At 47.3% G+C, this 20,046-nt stretch overlaps 1 protein-coding gene across 2 annotated transcripts; it reads right to left on the bottom strand.

Moving 5' to 3' along the window:
* Nucleotides 1-3,984: 3,984 nt before the first annotated feature.
* LOC115560796 (transient receptor potential cation channel subfamily V member 1) lies at nt 3,985-18,776 on the bottom strand. 2 transcript variants are annotated; one of them, XM_030380351.1, is made up of 16 exons: nt 18,439-18,776; nt 16,163-16,317; nt 15,697-15,849; nt 14,806-14,943; nt 14,259-14,563; nt 13,579-13,755; nt 12,996-13,151; nt 8,586-8,651; nt 8,412-8,507; nt 8,243-8,313; nt 7,614-7,779; nt 7,046-7,112; nt 6,629-6,930; nt 5,962-6,077; nt 5,525-5,637; nt 3,985-5,437 (listed from the first exon to the last, which is right to left on the bottom strand). In XM_030380351.1, the coding sequence occupies exons 1-16, from the start codon at nt 18,624-18,626 to the stop codon at nt 5,352-5,354; spliced, it is 2,355 nt and encodes a 784-aa protein (XP_030236211.1). In that variant the 5' UTR covers nt 18,627-18,776; the 3' UTR covers nt 3,985-5,351. The 2 variants fall into 2 exon arrangements, with proteins under 2 accessions (XP_030236211.1, XP_030236212.1); XM_030380352.1 differs by lacking the exon at nt 8,586-8,651.
* Between the last annotated feature and the right edge of the window lie 1,270 nt (nt 18,777-20,046).

Below are 20,046 nucleotides of genomic sequence, written 5' to 3'. Positions count from 1 at the left end.
TGTGCTGCTGTTTTAGGTAGACGTGGGTTGCATTGGTTAGGCCACTCCCTCTCACTCCCTACCCCACCCCAACTTCCAAACCACATCTTGTCTGATGACAGGGTTGTCAAACAAGTATTAGTTCATGCGTAGCCTCACTTAGAATTGGTCTTGCTTGTCTGAATAATCAGACCCGCAAACCATTGGGAGAAAATTACTTCTCTGTGTCTGTTTCCTCATATCAGAGTTGTCAGTTGGTCCATTACTCAATTCACGGATGACCAGAGGGGTAAATTATTAGGTTACTCTTTCTCAGTCTCCATGATGGTGTTGTAGCTGTGGAGGTGTTTGCCTGACCGCAGCACCACCAACAGTTTAGTGTCGGGTAATGGAGTTGGCTCCTTTATAATCGCCCTGGTTCTGAACATGCAGCTCCTAGAGCAGTGGTCCGAAGACATGCCACGATACGATCCAGAATTCAAGGCACACCAACTTAAGGTTTTAGATATGGAATATGGAACAATGTCATACATGTGAAAAACACGTTGTTTAACACAGTGTTGAATTGGAGAAAGGACTTGCAGTACGTGGGATAAGTCATTGTTATAAATAGTACTACTAATAATAGAAATCAGGAACAACTTTCTCTCTCACTCTAACAGTATGTCAGTAATGCTTTCAAGTCCATCAACTAGTTTACTCAAAACAAGACATCCGGTCTTCAGTTAATCTAGATGATCTCACTGTAACCTATGTTGTTGTTTATCAGTTTGCTGCCCTCTAGTGTGTATTGTTTTGTTACTTCCCGTCCTCCTTAACAACATCTTTAAGACTCAGAGCGTTTATTATAGCCGCATCAGCAATGTTTGCTCTCCCCTCTTTGTTTTGATACAATTGTGTATTGATTGAGTCATGGTTCTGATAGATTCACTTCCCTGTGGCCACAATTAAGTCAAAACAAAGTGGGATGCGCAAATATAATCTATTCAGATAACATGAATTAGAAAGAAATTGCACAGATCCGTGTAAAGTGGAGATTTTATTATATAAATTATAAAAATTATATATAAATTATATTTATTGTATTATTTAAGTAGGATTTTATCATTTCAAAATACATTAGAAAAAACACTATGATGCCACTGCAACAGGGCAACCCAGTAAAAATAAACAGTAGAAAAAATATGACATTTCAATATATTGGATAATTTATGTTAACATGTCCATTTGGCCTTTATGATTATGGACGCATGTTATTCCACTAGAAATTTGAAGGCGAATTTGAAAATGTACTTAATCATCTTTTGATAAATACATATTTTGAAAAGAAAATGAAGTCTGCCTTTGTGTTGTTTGAAAATGTTTGGCAATAAAAAAAATATATAAGAGAAATACATTTCTCCTCGGAGTATGATTTATTGAACTTTTAAGTTTTCATACTAAATTCAACAGTTCAACAGTGCTTGTTATTCTATCAAACAGACATTCTCCTCGTGGTAAGGTATAGGACTTTTACAGAGCATAGCACGTAGCAAGAAAACCTTAAGGATGGACCTACAGAGAATTAGCAAATAGCAACAAGGAAGAATGTCTAAGTTGGTACTACACTTGACAATCTGACAAAAGCATTCTGAAAATAATGCATCCTTTTCAGTCTCATCCCCTGAATCTTTCGGCACAAAAGAAAACGTTTAGAGGAGACATATCATGGTGTTTTCCCAACAAGTAAACATAGTTCCAGAAAATGTGTTTTTGAAGCTGTTTGCTGAAAAATCTCGCCTACCATTATTCCCCTCTGTTTCAGTCCCTTCAGAATGCGCTGTTTCGGGTTTCTGTAGCTTTAATGCAAATGAGCTGCTCGACGGCAGTTCAACTCCAGGAGTACACCAGCCAGAGCTGCCGGACAGGTCAGCTCCTGGAGTACACCCGGCGCCGGAGTGCCGCCCAAGCAGCTCGCCGTGACTGCCGCCAAAGCTTCGGACGCGGCAGTCGGCACTTCTCGATGGCGAACCACTCGATGGGTTGAACTTGGTGTCTTTCGACACACCGGTGATTATGTACAGCCGTGTCAACTGGTCAGTGATCTTCTGCTCGATGTACCTGTTCTTGCAGATGCAATCCTTTTATGTCAAACCCTGTCTCTTCCATCACCTCACGGACCGCATAGTCATGAGGAGCCTCGTCCTCGTTGACCTTTCCCTTCTGAAAGCCCCAGCCGGACTGAGCAAGCAATACTTTGTCCTGGGATGCGTCTAAAATAATGGGACTGTACGAATAGGGACCCCCATCTTGTATTCCTTTCATTGTTCTATCATTTTCTGCACATTCTCTTTTTAGGGCAGGAGAAACGGACAATGATGGAAGACGGCTTTGGCACTGGTTTTTGAGGGAGATGAAGCGTGTGAGTGTGTGGATTGTTTCAGTGGCCATTTCCATACTACCTGGTTTGACTCTGTTCCACTGTTAACCCTAACCCTAACCTCTACTTGATGATCCACTACGAGTACTCTGCCTCATCTTTCCAAATCCTATCAAACTGGTCCAAATAAACATGAAAGCGGCATAGTTCTCTCTTCATAATCACCGTTGCAACGGTGGGGGGGTGAACTTGAGACCAGAGGGACATCAAACCTTTCCCTGAGCGTGGCTGTGCTCTGCCGTGCCGGGCCCCCACACAGTCCTGTTCCACAGCTGTCCTATGAAGTGCCTCCGTGTTGGACGGGTGCTGCCAGGGGCCAAACGGGTCAGAGGGCTGGCGCGTGTGATGTGTGTGGATGTGCGTGTTGAGGGTCGACTGGAGGCTTTAGGTAGGCCTACTTGCACACAAGAGGTGCACTAAAGGTGAATTACTGTTGGATTTTCTTGTTTTTTGGGGGGAAGTCACAATACTTTGAACTACTGATACTGTTTCATGGGACACCGTCCCAAAGTGTGCCACAATTTCTAGACAACGTCGCAATGCATGTTGTATAGGACTGTTCTGTTTGCCGTCTGCTCACTGACCAAAGTGACCAATGGCGCATTGCCACCAGAGGGTGCGGGTCAGTTCGGTGCAGCTTGGTGGAGTAGTGAAGGTGCGGTTCGGCGCAGCACAGTTATGGCTCGCGCTTCCATCACAGACAGTACCCTTATGGTATAGGGGGGGGTTTAAGCCGGATGGCGATAGCCGCGGCAGCTACGCTAGCATTGTGACCTCATAGCAGCCCGAGAGTGTGGCCTGCTAATAAATCCAAGGAAAAAGACTGCGTACAATGAACAAATATCAACTATGTAGGACGTCCAAAAAGGACGGCAAACTTTTGCGCGACATCTTTTTCAATAAATGAAGCTTTCGGCGTTTTAACCCGCGGATAATGTGTTTGTTTGTTAATATCCCCCTGTCGCACGGAAGTGCGATTCTGTCGACCAATCAACGGAGCGCGTGTGTAGCTTGAACTTGCCGGCACCCTTTCAGGCGTCTCAGTACCCCCAATGAAGGAGTACTGCGAGACGAGTACGACTCAATACGGCTCAGTCTGGGTCACGCCCACTTTTGGCGGTGGAAACACGATCCGTGCCGCACCTTTGCGAACTGAACCGATCCGGGGGAAATGCTCCACAAGCGCCCTTCTTTTTGAGCCACCCCAGTCCCTGAAAGGACTTTGGGGGCTTTTATTTTGAAATATTGCTTGTTTTATGTTGGTGAACATGAGTTATCTGGTCTTCAGTAATGCCTGTGAAAATAAATTGTGAAGATGTGACTAGAGTAAAAATAAAAGCCTTACAGAGTCGTTGTCCCCAGTTAATTTTTAGCCAAATTGTCAGGGCTATTTTGGGTGTTCATGACCATATCCACTATATGTGTATGATTGCACTATGTTATCCTAGTTGAATAGATGGATATTGTAGGCTAATCTAACCAATTAATTGTGATTTGCAATGATAGCAAAGAATAATCAACAGGAAATCAAAAATATTTGTATGCAATTGCCCGATCTTCAATAAAAACAGTTAATGCTATAAAAGTGATTTCAACAATATTCATTCACTTTAGGCAAAAAGTGAACACAACCAGCATAAATTGATTGACATAAATTTAGATACAAATAGCTGACATCTTAAAAACAAGCTAAATAAAACAGTCTCATAAAATTAATGCTTTTTTGTTTGGCATTGAGTAGTAGAAAGTAATGCAGTTTTCAAATAAAAAAAGAGGAGACAACTTATGCATTTCAAATCAATATTGAATCAGGAAGAACTCACAATCATTTGATAAATCATGATCAAAATGCTTTAAAAGAGAGTCTTGCTCATTGATTCCATTTAAGTTTACACATGTTTGCAAAAACGTGTGCTACTACTTGGAAAGGTAGGATTTTATATTTTCTCCAATCCAAACCTATATAACCTTCCATTTCATTATAATGTCCTCCATTCAGACCATGGTTTTATTTATTTTCTAACTATTTCTAACTATTTCTAACAACCTAGGTTCCGAAAGGTTTCCAAAAGGACCTAATTGTCCCACCTCCCAGTCCCAGAGTGAAAGGGACAGGCTGCGAGATGTTTAGTTAAGGAAATGGAGAGTTCAGGGCGAGACAGTAAGATGTTAGGTAAAAGGTAATGAGCTAAGCTAGGGCAGGTGTTAAGTTAAGGATGATGAGTAAGTTAAAGAACAGCCTTTGAGGTGTTTCAGGAGCAGACAGTAGGAGGTTGAGGAGGTCAAATGACGGTATATTGGGCCTCAGATCTTCCATATTTTCTGGAAGTAACCTTGTCGAAAAGTGGGCTTATATTCCAAAAAAGTCCTGGAAGAAGAACACGGCCAACAAGTTATTTCTTGTGTCAATTGCTCAAAGCACAGATGTGTTAATGAATTCATAAGTTTTAGTTGGGCAGTGATCAACAAGGGATCCGGTTCCCCCTCCAGCTCTGGCTCTTCCTCCTTCAAGATGCCGAAATTCGCCGACCATTTTTCCCAGTTCACCTCCTCTTTGGACTCTTAGGATAGACTTGCAGAATTCTGCATAGAGGGTGTCACCCATAGAATGCATTGGGCGCTATAACTGCATCAAATATTTTGAGCCAGATCTTATTCGGGTGACTAGTTTGATGTTTCTTTTTATGGCATAAAAGTCCCTCCTTGCCTTGTCTTTCAGGTCATTCACAGCTTTATTGAAATATCCTGTGGTGTTCATGTTGATGCCGAGGTAGGTATAGTTTTTTGTTCGCCTCAGAGTAACAGTGTCCCGTGGCATGTCTATTTGGTGGAGGCTGGGACTTTTTTCAAGTATCCTTGTTTTGGTTTTACTCAGGTTCACTGTCAGGACCCAGTTTTGAGAGAAACTGTGCTGAAGATCAAGGAGCTTCTGCACAGTTGACGGTAGAGGAGGTCAGATGACGGTGTGTTGGGGATCAGATCTTCCAGATCTTCTGCCACGAGCCATGGAGAAGAGTGGACCCATGTTCCATATACGCCCTGGAAGAAGAACACAGGCACCAAGTTATTCTTTGAGTTGATTGATTTTAAATTGCTCAAACCAAAGATTTGTTAGTGAATCCATACGTTTTTGTCGGGGGCTGATCATCAAGATATCTGGTTCCATCTCCAGCTCTGGCTCTTCCTCCTTCAAGATGCCCAGATTCGACCGCCATTTTTTCCAGTTTACCTCCTCCACCCTTAAAAATGTGATTATCAAACAATGATTTACCCAAAGAAACTATGTGGGGGTGGCTCATTCCATTAACATAGAAACCATGTAGACCAGCTATAGGTTGGGACCTAAATTGGGTTGCGACCTAGTGGACACAGAACAGAACCCTTCACAAAACCGGATCACCAAGTCCGGAGTTGATTCCGTCACTTTAACCGCCTTAACTATGTCTCTCACTCACCTGTACTTGAGTGCACAAAAAGTCCCAAAAATATATATATATGTCAGACGCAACTGTGTGTTTTGATGTTCAGACCTCTCGTCCGATGACCTTGCTGTGGTGACTCACCTGAAGCATGTCCGATTTCCGGTGGGCAAACACAGGGTCTTCATCATGCCGGATTGCAGCCTGTCCCTCAGGCAACGGGGCAGTGCTCTCTCCAGGTCCAGGATGGTCAGAGACCTCTGTGGGACCACATACAGCCGTGGTACACCTTCAACCCTCGGAGCACTGGCGAGTGGTGTTAGGATCTCCTACCCTGGGCCATGAAGGTCTATTGGTGGTTAGGGGGTTTGACCCCCAGCCGAATGCTTCTGGTTTTTCATTCAACCTGTAGGTATCCATCAGGTAAGTTGCCCTAACCTTGCCCCTACCTGCTCCTTAATAAAATGTATCTGGATTCACTGTAAGACAATTTAGACAAAAGCGACTGCTAAGTCGTTCAGTTAGTTCACGGTTGTGACTTTAACATCCTGTTGTTCTACCACAACCATTAACCTCAACACCATCTAGGTGATTATATATATTGTATCTATACTATATATATTGTATATATACTGTATATATATATTTAGCAATTGCTTTTCCTTTTAGGTAACCCTTCAGAATGAAGATTTATTTTCACTCAAGAAAGACTTTTGACAACCTCACGTCACGTGGTGATTCAAGGGTTCACAGAGAAAACAAACATGATCTTTTTCCTCCCACCGAGACCTGCTTGGAGGACCGGTCCTACCTGCAGTCTCCAGATGCTCTCGCTCTCCCGGGACACCCTCTCCACGGTGTCACTCATCAGGGCGATGAGCATGTTGAGCAGCAGGATGTAGGTGAGCACGATGTAGCTGATGAGCAGGATGTAGAACACCTCGATGTACTGCACGTTGTCCGTGAACTCCAGGTCTCCCATGCCGATGGTGAACTTGAACAGCTCCAGTGCCGTGAAGCGGATGTTGTTGTACGTCGGTTTTCGGCACACGAACGCCCGGGAACGGCTCTGCGCGTGATCGGGGGGGTTCTCCTCTATGAGGGCCACCACCGCTGTTGAGACAATAAGGCATTTATTTTCTTTGACCAGATGCTTTTTTCCCGTTAAATGTCATTAACTGTGCTTAATATGTGAGTGTACAGTGACATTTAAGTCAAATGTTCTTACCGGCAGAAAATCCAAAGAGAAAGACCACATAGACAAATAGAAAGCAAATTATATCGCTTAATATGATCTGCAAAGAATAAATAAGATGGTCATTAAAGCCAGGTTAAGGTTATTTGTCTAACTCTTCATCATAGCAATAGCCTCTTAACATCTCTTAACTTTGATAACAGAGATAATCCTCCCTCTAAACATTCATGTTCTGAATCTAGCAGAGTGTTGCCACAGTCAGTATTTCTGCAACCAATGTGGCACTGGAGTGACCTCCCTGTGTGCAATAAAATAGAGATCTGAAGCGAGAAGGGTGTGAGGGTGGCCAGGATACTTGGTAGACTATTGTGGAAATAGTTGGATTTTACACTGCTCTAATCAGCAGCTGAAGATCTATTCATGTGTATTTCTATTTGGGATGAATTGCAATCATATATTTCCTATTTACCTCAAAAATACTTTCCCATCGAGGTCCACAGTGGCAATGCGTTTGCAGCACCTCAACCTCCAGCCCAAGGGACCAGCCCAACCGGGGTGTCTAATATTTTTTAACCCTGACATCAGAATGAATTCAACTCACCCGTTGTATCATGACGTTGTACATGCCCATGCGCTTTGAGCCCCGAGTGAAGTAGAGGAGGTTGATCCAGGCCAGGGCCAAAGACAGTACCAAGGGGCCCACATACGCCCTCCACCCGAACGCATACAAGACGGTGCACACTAGGAGAAGTGAGGCCTGCAGGAAGCTATCGGAGACAATCCAGCAGAACAGGAATGTGACATTGACTGGATTATCTCCCAGATCCTAACCCAACCTTGGAGCCCAACTCTCACTCTTGAGTTCCCCCAACTTGAAAATGTGAGTCGAAAATGTCGACAACATGAGTCGCAATGTACAACTAACTTAAGCCTAACCAAACCCTAAGTCTTACCACTAAACCAACATTCACTCTTTCGACCTAACTCTTTCAACAGTTAACCACTAACTCTAAACTTGTACCCGAACCATAACACAATCATAGCCTAACCCTCACCTTGCCTCCCTCTCGCTCTTCCACACATGTCTCTGCAGGAATCACACACAATACTGCATCAATCTCAAACTACCTTATCAACTATGTGACTGCTAATGAATAATCATTTACATCAATGTAACATCATGTTGCTTTCACCTGCTGCATTGTGAGCATTTCCTTCTTGGATACTCACAAGGATATTTCATTGAATCCATCGATGTACATGGATTTGATGCGTGGTGGTTTCCTCTTGAAATCAACTATCTGTGGGTCGGGTGAATAAATTTGAGAGTTGGCGTTACTTTTTTCTAGAATTCAGTCCTGCAGAATACTGAACCAGGCTGTGTGAATACACTTCTCACCGCTTTGATGAAGAAGTAGACTGCCCCCAGCACACTGACCAGCTCCCCGATACAGCGAAACCAGTCCAGAGGGGTGTTCTCCACGGGGAACGGAGGCTGTAAGCGACAAGGTGAGGGAGCTTCACTACAGTTCCTCAGGACTTTAGAAAGTACTTTGTGGATCAGAGGTTCTACCTTTGATCCACAGGATTGTTGTTCTAAATCCTTTAGATACTGTGTGGAGGTGGGGCGGCGTCTGTCCTGCAGGGGGAGTATGGAGCACCGGGTCTGCTGGGGTGATGGGGTCTGATTGCGGACAGGTGTCTGCAATCTGACCCAATCAGGAAGTGTGTATCTATGTGCCTGCTTGTCTTTCAGTCAGGGGTTGAGAGAGAGAGGAGGAAGACGCTCTCTGCGAGCCAGAGAGAGCTTCGTAAGACCAGGAGACGGACGGATTGAACATTGAAACGTTGTCCTTTTGTTCCGGGCCCTGGCCTTCACCGACGGCGACCGGCCCTTCACCTACGCCCAGCAGCTGCGGGACCAGGCGAGGAGGTGGCTGGGCCCGGGAAAAAACACACCGGAGGAGATAGTGGAGCAGGTGGCCCTGGAGAGGTTTGTCTAGGGGCTTCCGACCAGAACATCAACGTGGGTCCGGTATCTCGGCGGCCGTCAACATCGCGGAGGGCCACCTGGCTCCCCCGCTGTCGGACCGACGACCGCCGATCCCGAGCCCGTGGACCGGTGCAGCAGCCCTGCAGCGGGACAGGCCCACCCCGGGGCCGAGGGCGAGATGGGGGGGGGGTCCCAGTCAGGAGCAGGCACATAGTGCACCTTCCCACCCCGTCCCGCAGACGGGCACTCAGACGGCAGGGGAGGCGTGTTGGCGGTGCAGACGGCCGGGCCACCTTCGGCGGGACTGTACGTTGATGGAGGTGGGCCAGGTCGTCCGCGTCACCGGTGCCCCGGTTCTTCCCCTCGGTCCCGGCGAGGCGTACCGTATCCCGGTGAGGGTACAGCGGGGTACGTGCCAGGCGCTGTTGGATTCGGGGTGTATGCAGACCATGATCCATGCGATCCGAGGCATTGATAGAGGCATCGAGCGTTTCGGTGAGATGTATACATGGGGATGTTCACACGTATCCCTTGGTCCCTATCGAAATTCGTTATGGGGGGAAAACGCATAGAGTCAAGGCGGCGGTTAGTCCGAGCCTCACGCACCCCCTGATTCTAGGGTTAGATTGGGCTGGGTTTCCAGGGGCGGTTAGCGAGTCTACGGGGGTGCGGACACGACAGATAGGGACATGTAGGTCATGCGCTGTGTTCTGTGCCGATGCAAGGGCGTCCGACGCTGATCAGGAATCGGGGGAGGAGGCGGGAGGTTCTCAACCCGAGGTCCGAGCGCCGAGATTCCCACCGGTGGACGATTTCCCCCTCGAGCAGTCTCGTGACGCGACTTTACGCTCAGCCTTCGACCGAGTGATTGCTATTGATGGTTCGAGGGTACAGCCAGACGCAGTGCTGACTTACCCACACTTTGTGGTAGTTAGGGATAGGCTTTATCGGGTGGGTCGTGACACCGAGAGTGAGGAGATTTTTACCCAGTTGCTGGTACCCAGGAGCCGCCGGGAAATGATTTTCCAGGCGGCGCATTACAACCCAATGGCGGGCCATTTGGGGTACGAGAAGACACTAAACCGGATAATGGCTCGATTCTATTGGCCGGGGATTCGGGCGGAAGTGCGTAGGTGGTGCGCCTCCTGCCCCGAGTGCCAGTTGGTGAATCCCCCCGCCATCACCAGGGCTCACTTGCGGTCCCTTCCCCTGGTGGAGGCCCCATTCGATCCCGTGGGCATGGACATTATCGGGCCATTAGAACGATCCGCACAGGGGTATCGATTTGTGTTGGTCCTGATCGACTACGCAACCCGATACCGGAAGCAATTCCGTTGCGCAATATCTCTGCGAAGAGTGTTGCGCAGGCGTTGTTTCATGTCATATCGTGGGTCGGAGTCCCAAAAGAGATTCTCACTGACCAGGGCACCAATTCCATGTCACGCATGATGAAGGAACTTTACAGGTTGTTGAAGGTCAAGGCCCTCCGCACGAACGTCTATCACCCAGCCACTGACGGCTTGTGTGAGCGGTTTAACCGGACGTTGAAGTCCATGATCCGGAAGTTTGTACTGGAGGATGCTCGATATTGGCATCAATGGCTAGACCCTCTGTTGTTTGCGGCACGGGAAGTTCCTCAGGCTTCCACAGGGTTTTCCCCGTTCGAGTTGCTCTATGGGCGCAGGCCCAGGGGCGTCCTGGACCTCATTAAAGAAAACTGCGTGGAGGGGTCCAGCGACAGTAAAAACGAAATCCAGTACGTCATGGACTTGCGTGCAAAGCTCCACTCACTCGGGGTAATGTCACGTGAGCATTTGCACCAAGCCCAGGAGAATCAGAAACGCCTGTACGACAGAGGGACTAGATTACGCGATCTTACACCGGGGGATAAGGTCCTCGTTCTGCTGCCCACCTCTAGCACCAAATTACTCGCGAAGTGGCAAGGTCCCTTTGTGGTCACACGGCGAGTCTGGGACGTGGATTACGAGGTAGTGGGGCAGGACCGGGGCGACTCCCGACAGATCTACCACATCAATCTGCTCAAAAGGTGGATTGATGTGGTCCCGGTCGCGTTCGCCACGACACTACCGGAGGGAGAGGAGTTCGGACCGGAAGTCCCTACTCCGGGGCCTGTCCCTCCGGTCGGCCGAGGAGAGGATCTGTCGGGGAGTCAGGCGGCGGACGTGGGCAGTCTGCAGCTCCAGTTCGCCAACGTCTTTTCGCCCCTGCCTGGTCGCACCCCGTTAATAACTCACAACATCGAGACGCAACCAGGGTTAACGGTGCAGACACGTCCCTACAGGCTGCCCGTCCACAAGCAAGACGTGGTACGGCGCAAATTGGCAGCAATGTTAGAGTTGGGCGTAGTCGAGGAGTCCCACAGTGACTGGTGCAGTCCCGTCGTGCTGGTGGGGAAGCCGGACGGGTCAGTCCGGTTCTGTGTCGACTACCGTAGGGTGAATGCGGTGTCAAAGTTCGATGCCTACCCGATGCCTCGGATCGACGAGCTAGTGGACCGGCTTGGCATGGCCACGTATTATATGACCCTGGACTGCACGAAGGGCTACTGGCAGCCGAGAAAAAACGTCCTTCTCCACTCCGCTCGGTCTTTACCAGTTCAAGGTGCTTCCGTTCGGGTTGTTCGGGGCCCCGGCCATGTTTCAGCGATTGATGGACCGTGTGTTACGGCCTCATGCTGCATATGCTGCTGCCTACATTGATGACATCGTCATCTATGGTGACGAGTGGGGGCACCATGTGCAGCAGGTGGCGGCCGTCCTTCAGTCGCTGAGACGGGCGGGGCTCACGGCAAACCCGAAGAAGTGCGTGATCGGGCGGAGGGAGATTCAGTATCTGGGGTTCCACCTGGGGCGGGGGAAGGTCCGGCCGCAGGTCGGTAAGGCCGCGGCGGTCGCCACCTCCCCTCGACCCAGGACCAAGAAGGAGCTGAGGCGGTTCCTGGGGCTGGCGGGTTACTATCGGCAGTTCGTGCCGAACTTCTCCGACCTGGCCAGCCCCTTGACCGACCTCACCCGGAAGAGGGCCCCAGATACAGTCCAGTGGTCGGAGCCATGCCAGGTGTCGTTTGAGGCTATTAAAACAGCCCTCTGTGGGGTAGCAGTCCTGTGTGCTCCTAATTTTGCTCTCCCTTTCTCCGTCCAGGCAGACGCGTCGGATAGGGGGTTGGGCGCGTTCCTGACCCAGCAGGTGGAGGGGGCCGACCGCCCGGTGCTGTACCTGAGCCGCAAGCTGTCGGACCGCGAGGGTCGGTACAGCACGGTAGAGAAGGAGTGTCTCGCCATCCGGTGGGCGGTCGGCGCCCTTCGCTACTACCTGCTGGGTCGCCAGTTCACCCTCTACTCCGACCACGCCCCCCTCCAGTGGCTCCACCGCATGAAGGATGCCAACGCGAGGATCACCCGGTGGTACCTGGCGTTGCAGCCTTTCAATTTCCGGGTGGCCCACAGGCCAGGGGCGCAGATGGTCGTGGCAGACTTCCTCTCCCGTCCCGGGGGGGGGGGAGTAGGTTTACGGCCGGATGGGTCCCCGGCCTGTGTCGGGTGGTGGGGGTATGTGGAGGTGGGGCGGCGTCTGGCCTGCAGGGGGAGTATGGAGCACCGGGTCTGCTGGGGTGATGGGGTCTGATTGCGGACAGGTGTCTGCAATCTGACCCAATCAGGAAGTGTGTATTTATGTGCCTGCTTGTCTTTCAGTCAGGGGTTGAGAGAGAGAGGAGGAAGACGCTCTCTGCGAGCCAGAGAGAGCGTCGTAAGACCAGGAGACGGACGGATTGAACATTGAAACGTTGTCCTTTTGTTCGTGTGTCTTTGAGTTTGTATAACCCGAAGTTTTTCTGCAGCTACTTCCATATTTTGATTGGATTGCTCTGATTATTCTCAAGCTCACTTGTAAAGGTACTTTTCATGAAAGAAGAACATCTAAATGGAAACGTTACATTAAGATTAACATGGGTAATGGTGTCTGTCTCACCTGCCCTTCCTTCCTGTAGAAGGCGACAGTGGTGAAGACGCCCAGGTACACCAGATATACCAGGAAGTTGACCAGGAAGAACTTTTGGGCGAACCTTTCCCACTTCTCCTCCAGCAGGCTGTGTAGAGGCTCCACCTGCAGCATCTCCTGACGGTTCTGAGTTCATAGGTTGATATTCAGTCAGCAACAACACCAGAAACATATTGCCCTACATCTACAATCCACTTTCACATTATCCTGAATGTATTTCAGGATAATGGATAAAGGATAAAGGATGAAGGTAGGATAAAGGATCCTACCTTCAAAAAAGCATTTTGAAGGTAGGATAAGTACACAAAAAGGCATGCAAAAGTCAAACATATTGAATCCCTTACATCATTGATATGTATGATCACAAAAAGTAGACAGACCACTAAACTAAGTACAAAGATAAATCCACTGGAAAAACAATGGACCAGCGGAGCTTGTTCTGTTAATAGCAAGGAGAGACTCATCTCACAGAACCTATTCAATGGATCACTACCACCATCCTGCCAAGTATTTAAAACGGTTAGGGGAACACCTCAACACCTTCCCTCCGTACCTTGATGGCATTCCCAAAGACAATGATCTCCAGGACTGAGTTTTCCTCGCTGGTGTCGATGGAGGTCATGTCGTACAGCGAGGAGTGGATGGGCCCGTAGATCCAATCAGTGAACTTCCGGGACAGCCCCTTGGTCCCTTCGTCTGTGAACTCCCGCTGCACCAAATACCTGAACAGCTGCATAGCAAAGAACAACAGAAGCATGAGCGACATTAGATGAGACAAGGCTGAATCATACTCGGCCCCACACAAGACCAGTCCTTCAACTCTTCGATCTAGCCAGTGGAGGTTCAATGTCTCACAAAGAAAGATGAGGTATGTCTGAAGAACTGACCAACCGGTGGAGCTACCGGTGTTCAAGTTAGGAATCGAACATAAACCCTAATACTATCTCTTACCCTAAAACTATCTCTAACCCTGAACCCAACACAATCTCGATACTAATACCAAACCATTCAATCAAAAATCACACCCTGAAACCTTACACAAATAGGAAACCCTAATCCTTAAACCAAACCTTAGAATCAGAAACCAAACCCTTTAACCTAACCAAAATAACCCTTGCACTATCTCTAATCCTAACTTTAACCAGATCTCCAACCCAAATCCTATCTCTCACCCTTACCTTACACCAAGCCTATTTCATGTGCCCCTAACCGTCTGTGAAGAACCCATCGTACCCCTATCTTCCCCATCTTGGCGGCCAGCTTCAGCGGTGTCAGGCCATGTTTGTTCTCGATGGCCTCCAGGGAGACTTCTCCTTTCAGGGCCAGCCTGGTGTCCCGGATGAGCACCTCGTCGTACATCCGCACGATGAACTCTGTGTTCTCTACGGTGTTGTCGGCGATGACCACCAGGGCGTGAAGCACCGTGTTGCCCAGGGAGTCGTGGTCCCGGCTGTCAGCACACCTGTACTGGTTCTCCATGAGGAAGGAGACCACCTCTAATTGGTTGGTGCAGGCTGCCAATGAGAGGGGGAGCTCACCTGTTTGAAACACATTTTTAGAGTCAGATAGGCGAGTTTAACGTTTAATAGCAATTTGTCTGCTGTGGGTTTGGCAAGTGTCAAAAGGCTATTCTTATTCCTCACTTTTTTTTTCACGTTCATTTTTATATCGGTTCTGAAACAATTTCTCTATTGGTCTATTGGCAGAAAATGTATCAATTTCCATTTTGATAGTTACTTATTTGTTTTTCTCAGAAATATAAATATTTGGTTGCTCTCACCAAAATAAAAGCCCCGTTTTGAATTGAGCTGGAAGAAGGCTCCGTTTGCTTTGGCCTGCACATCTGCTCCTTTCTCCACCAGGAGCTTCACCTGATCGAAGCTCCGCCGCTCGATGGCCACATGCAGGGCCGTCTGGCCTGGGAGAGGAGGTGCAGGAGGAGACACAGGTTGTGTGATATTCATGTGTGGATTGGAAATAACAATTGGACGTATTTCCAAGCAAAACAGGATATTTGGGGGTGACACAAATTATGTGATTTGATCAATTGTGATGCGTATGGGCCTGTATCGCGAGCCCTATTCTGATGTCTGTATCTCGATTGAGGTTGAGTCACTGGACCCACTGCTTTGCTGATCAGCCAGGACAGAGCTGACATTAGCATTGGAAAGTCCCCTGAATGTTGCTTTTTGTGTGTCTACATGCACAGTCCTGTGACTTCAACACAGGCACAGTTTGAAGCTGTTAAAAAATAGCTTTCCGCCACCTTTCTGTTTGCATTAACTTACTCAGCAGTGTGTTTGTATGTGCTTGCGTGTGGGAGGGCGTTGCTTAGATCATTCAATTCAATTCAAGATTCATGTTCAGTTGAGCGATAATTGTGCACCCATTTCTCTAGGATAGTCATTGTATATACATATCAAATGTTCACCTGCATTTCAGACTGAGAGCAGCTGCCTTCAGCTGAATCGGCTGATTGAGTTGAAACCTTACATAGTTTGGGCTTTTCGTGTGTTCAAAAACAACCAACAACAAACGCACCACAGTGAGTCCGTAACTGTGTGATTACATGGTTAGTATTGTTTCTTTGCTCTTTCCCCCAAGGGTCAAACCCACTTAAAGGTTTAGGGCCCTGGTTGGGGTTTTGAGGAGGTGACCTAGAGTGACCTACCTTTGAAGTGCTCATCATTGTAAGCCGCGTTGACAAATTCTTTCAGGTCTCCACTTTTCTCAGATGTGTCGAGCAGGACTTGAATGGTGTCGTTTTTTCCGTCATTCAGGTTTAGAAGGGCTTTCAGAAGGGCTGTTTTACCATTGCCTTCATCTGGAGGTAAACAACATCATCACGACACACCTTCTACATGCTGATCCTTCATATGACATCATCTCAGAAGAGGCCAAGCGGCAGGATAGTCAAAAGGTTCTGTCCCAGATGTCAGAATAAGACCTGTACTAGAGTAAGATGCCCCTACCTGCTTCTTTAAAGCAGGTATAGGGCACCAGCCATCACTGTGTCTGCTAAATGAATGCTATATAGTAAGAAAACACCGCCCAGGTTGCTAGGGACATAACTACCCACCAAGCCCTTGCTCTCCACCTGGGAATACGGCAGACAGATACACCTCCTCCATACTTGCCTATGTACTCTGGGCTGGTGAGCTTCAGATGGTGGAGCTGCAGGAAATCCTGCAGGCCGCTTAGGGGGCCAGGGTCTCCTCTGGAAGCAGCCTCAAACACCTTACTCCGGGTAAACTTTCCACTGAACGCATGTTCCACCGCGCTGAACTCCTCTCTGCCATGTGGGACAACAACAACAACACACTGTTTAGTCATTGAGCAGGGCCCCGTTTCCCGAAAGCGTCGTTAGCCTAAGTGGATCGTGAAGTGCGTCGAAAGGGCATCGTAGAGTTTTCACCGCGTTTCCCGAAAGCATCGTGGGGAACGAACGTCTTGAAAACGCTCGTAGCTAACGAGTACTCCAGGGGTGCTCGTAGGTACTCGTAGGACTCTAAGAGAATCGTCAGCTATAGCCTCAGTGGCGACACCATCGGACATTCCGTCTATTGGATGCGTTTTAGTAAAACGCATTGCGCCTTTATGTTCTTAGTTTGGTAATTAATAAAGATTATTAATTAATTTATTTATTAATAAAGATGTTAAAATGGCCAAAATAAAACGGGACAGTCCAGAAAATGTTTGCGCAGGCAGGGCACTCAAAATGTGTGAGAGAAAGTGGGGGGATTTGTGCAGACTGACATAGGCTACTCATAAAACGTAGCATAAAATAATGTACAAAATAAAATACAATTAAAAAAATTAAAAATAAAGAAATAAAATAAATTATAAAAAACAAGCAAAGGAGCAGGCAAAAGGCTGGGATATGGTGGGGATTGGTCACGTTGACGGGAATGTTTAGTGACATGTGGGAGGGTGGAGGGGGTTAAAAAAAAGTCTCAATCACTCTTCGACGCGCATGAAAACCAGCCGCGTAGTTATGAGGGAGGCCGTCCTCACACCGATCTTCCTCGTCGTCATCGTCCTCAGCGTCCTCCGGTTCAAGCAATGCCACCCCAGCCTTAGCTGCAATGTTGTGCAACATAGCCGTCACACATATCACGGCGCATGACTTGGCCGGCGAAAACTGGAGCCCTCCGCCTGACTTGTGAAGGCATCTAAAGCGCAACTTCCACCTCCCGATCGTGCGCTCAACGATGCACCGGGCCAGACGGTGGGCTTCGTTGTATTCCTCATCAATACATACCTTACCCTATTTCCGGAGGGGCTTTTATAGCCAATCAAATTATCAATCAAGGAAACCCTTATGCGGAATCAGATTAAGTCGGCTCTCTTTGCTGCGCAAAGCATGTTTCAGAAATCAGCCCATTAAGATAAATGTAGTTGTCACACAAGCTATTTTTAATTTTTTGTCATATGGAATTATTTCAGGGGGGAAAATGCCGTGAAACGCACAGTGCATTCAGGATTAGGACTGATATATGTCGGTTTAAGCCTAATCAATTGTGTTTTAATGTCTTTAGCATTCATATAATTGCAGTCTATTTTTTTCGTAGGCTACTCTGCTGTTGTCCTTGATGGGGATATATTTTAACCCTTTTTAACACAATTTTCCTGCGACATTCCTGCGTCTCCCCCTCCTACAGAGCCCATTTAAGCACCGTGTCAGTAGACAGTTACAATCCTACGACGTCGTGAGTGCAGCGAATGCGCGTTCACGTTAAGAGGAGTTTCGGGAAACGCTCCAAAGAAATTATCGATGGATCGCAAGATCCATCGGGAGAATGATCGTACGAGCGAAGATCCATCGTTATCGGGAAACGGGGCCCAGACGCTTTCATCCAAAGAGACTTTTTGCTCTTTTATTTACACACGCGCCATATTGTGAGCAGGTTACCCATCTTCTCAAGAGGCCGACCAGCATTCAATCACAGAACCTTTTTGCTGGGATTTAATCATCCTGACCACTAGAACTAGTCCTTTGTGTAATAGGAGGTAATTGTCTTTGTTCTTTTAACCAAGACTGTATTAGTGCTAGAAATATGTTCAAGGGCAGCTGGTCCAAACAAGATTTCATGATTTCTCATTGTTGGACATTCCTTTGTGTGATCAGTTTGCTGGTTATTATATATTCTGTATTTTTTGCGTCGTAACATGATATTTCTCCCTCGGGTCAACGATTGCAGCTACAATCAACACAAGCAGAAACATGTTTGCCATAAACGCGTCATCCTGGTTACCTGACACCTGGCAGTTCAGAGAGGATGTGATAAAAGTAGACCATGTCTATTTCACCTTAATACAACAACCCACTGCTCCTTCAGGCTGGGCAACGGCTCAGTAGTTGAACACAGGTGAACAAGAACAGTTAGTTCAGGTAAACAACAGGTAGACATACCCTATGGTGACGGCCACCACGGTGGTGTCCATGGGGGAAGGGCTTCTAACCGGCTTGTCTTTCATGAGCAGCCATTCCAATCCCCTCGGACTCCTCAGCTCGTCGTTCCCTGGATCCAAATCTTCCAGTTCCACAGTTTGGTCTGACCCAGGTTCGGGCCTGTCTCCGTCTATCGGTGTCTTGCTCATCGTGTGTTGGTTCTGAAGCTCAAAGTGTCTTCTTCCCTTGAAATATTGATTGACTCTGCACACCTCTGAGGCAGGGCAAGGTGTCTGCGGGGTTGTGGGTGCTCTGCGAAGCCGTGCAGGTAAAGAGTGATTGCATGGGAGGAGTTGTGCTGCTGTAGGCAGATGTAGGTTGCCATGGTTAGGCCACTCCCCCTCAGTCCCTACCCCACCCCAACTTCCAAACAACATATTGTTGACAACAGGGTTGTAAGACAAGTCCCCCCAGAGATGATTAGATCTCCACCAACCAAACAAGCCAGGTTAGTGGTTTGGTTCCCCTTTTGGAAAATTGTTATGTGTCATAACCAGGCTTCCTCTGTTGAGATACACACATAAACACACACACATGCACACACACACACATGCATAACCTAACAACATTTGCACTTACCTGTCTTCTGAAACCTCATGGAGGATGGTGGAGTGGGTTTTGTATAAATTACTTTGCAAGATAAATTCTCACAAAAGTTATTGAAGAAACACGTTCAATCAGAATAAATCCTCGCTGGGTTAATGCTATTTATCAAATATGTGTAGTCTCAGTAAGAATAAGTCTTGCTTGACCTACCAATTGAGATGAATCAATTATATGTGAAAGCTGAAACCAGCTTTGAAAATTAAGGTTATGGTTCTTTAAAGGGAGATCAGATGCATCACCTTTTGATATTAAAGGTATTTTACGATAGAGATTAAAACAGCATATTTGCACTATGCAACAAACTGTAGACCTAAACAAAATGTATACAGTAAAAAATACCATTACCATTAGATGGAAAGAATGCAGTACAGTATATATAATATAAATAATCGAATGAATAATCCGACCCGAAGCCAGTGTGAGAAAATGACTTCCCTGTGTCTGTTTCCTATAAATAGTATGATTAATAATATAAATCAGGAGCAACTTTCTCTCTCAGTGTCACAGTTTGTCAGTAATGCATTCAAGTCCATCAACTACTTGACTCAAAACAAGGCATCCTGTCTTCAGTTAATCTAGATCAGGGGTCGGCAACCTTTCCTTTGTAAAGGGCCAGTTTTGGTTAGAAATGGGGTGTGGATAGAAGGGTGCTGCCAGCGCGGGTTGCCGACCCCTGATGATGATCTCCCTGTAACCTATGATGTTGTATAGTTTGCTGCCCTCTAGTGTGTAATGTTTTGTTACATCCCATCCCTTTGATCAACATGTTAAAGACTCGTTTATTAAAGATGTATCAGCAATGTCTGCTGTCCCTTCTTTGTTTTTATTCAATTGTGTATAGATTGAGTCATGGTCCTGATAGATTCACTTCTCTGTGGCCACAATTAAGTCAAAACAAAGTGGGATTCGCAAATATAATCTATTCGAATAACATGAATTACAAAGAAGTTAAACAGAAACGTG

The sequence above is a fragment of the Gadus morhua genome, chromosome 16 (assembly GCF_902167405.1).
Source record: "Gadus morhua chromosome 16, gadMor3.0, whole genome shotgun sequence".
NCBI lineage: Eukaryota > Metazoa > Chordata > Actinopteri > Gadiformes > Gadidae > Gadus > Gadus morhua.
The sequence above is the reverse complement of the archived record's forward strand: the minus strand, read 5'-3'. Positions and strand labels throughout refer to the sequence as shown.

Excerpts from the sequence above, each read along its gene's own strand:
- LOC115560796 (XM_030380351.1), bottom strand. The coding sequence starts at position 18,626 with ATGAGCAAGACACCGATAGACGGAGACAGGCCCGAACCTGGGTCAGAC. Across the intron at positions 13,756-14,258 it reads CCAAGATGGGGAAGATAGGG|CTGTTCAGGTATTTGGTGCA; the intron begins GTACGATGGGTT and ends TTTGCTATGCAG. Across the intron at positions 7,780-8,242 it reads GGATTCAATGAAATATCCTT|CTTCCTGCAGGCCTCACTTC; the intron begins GTGAGTATCCAA and ends TGTCTCCGATAG.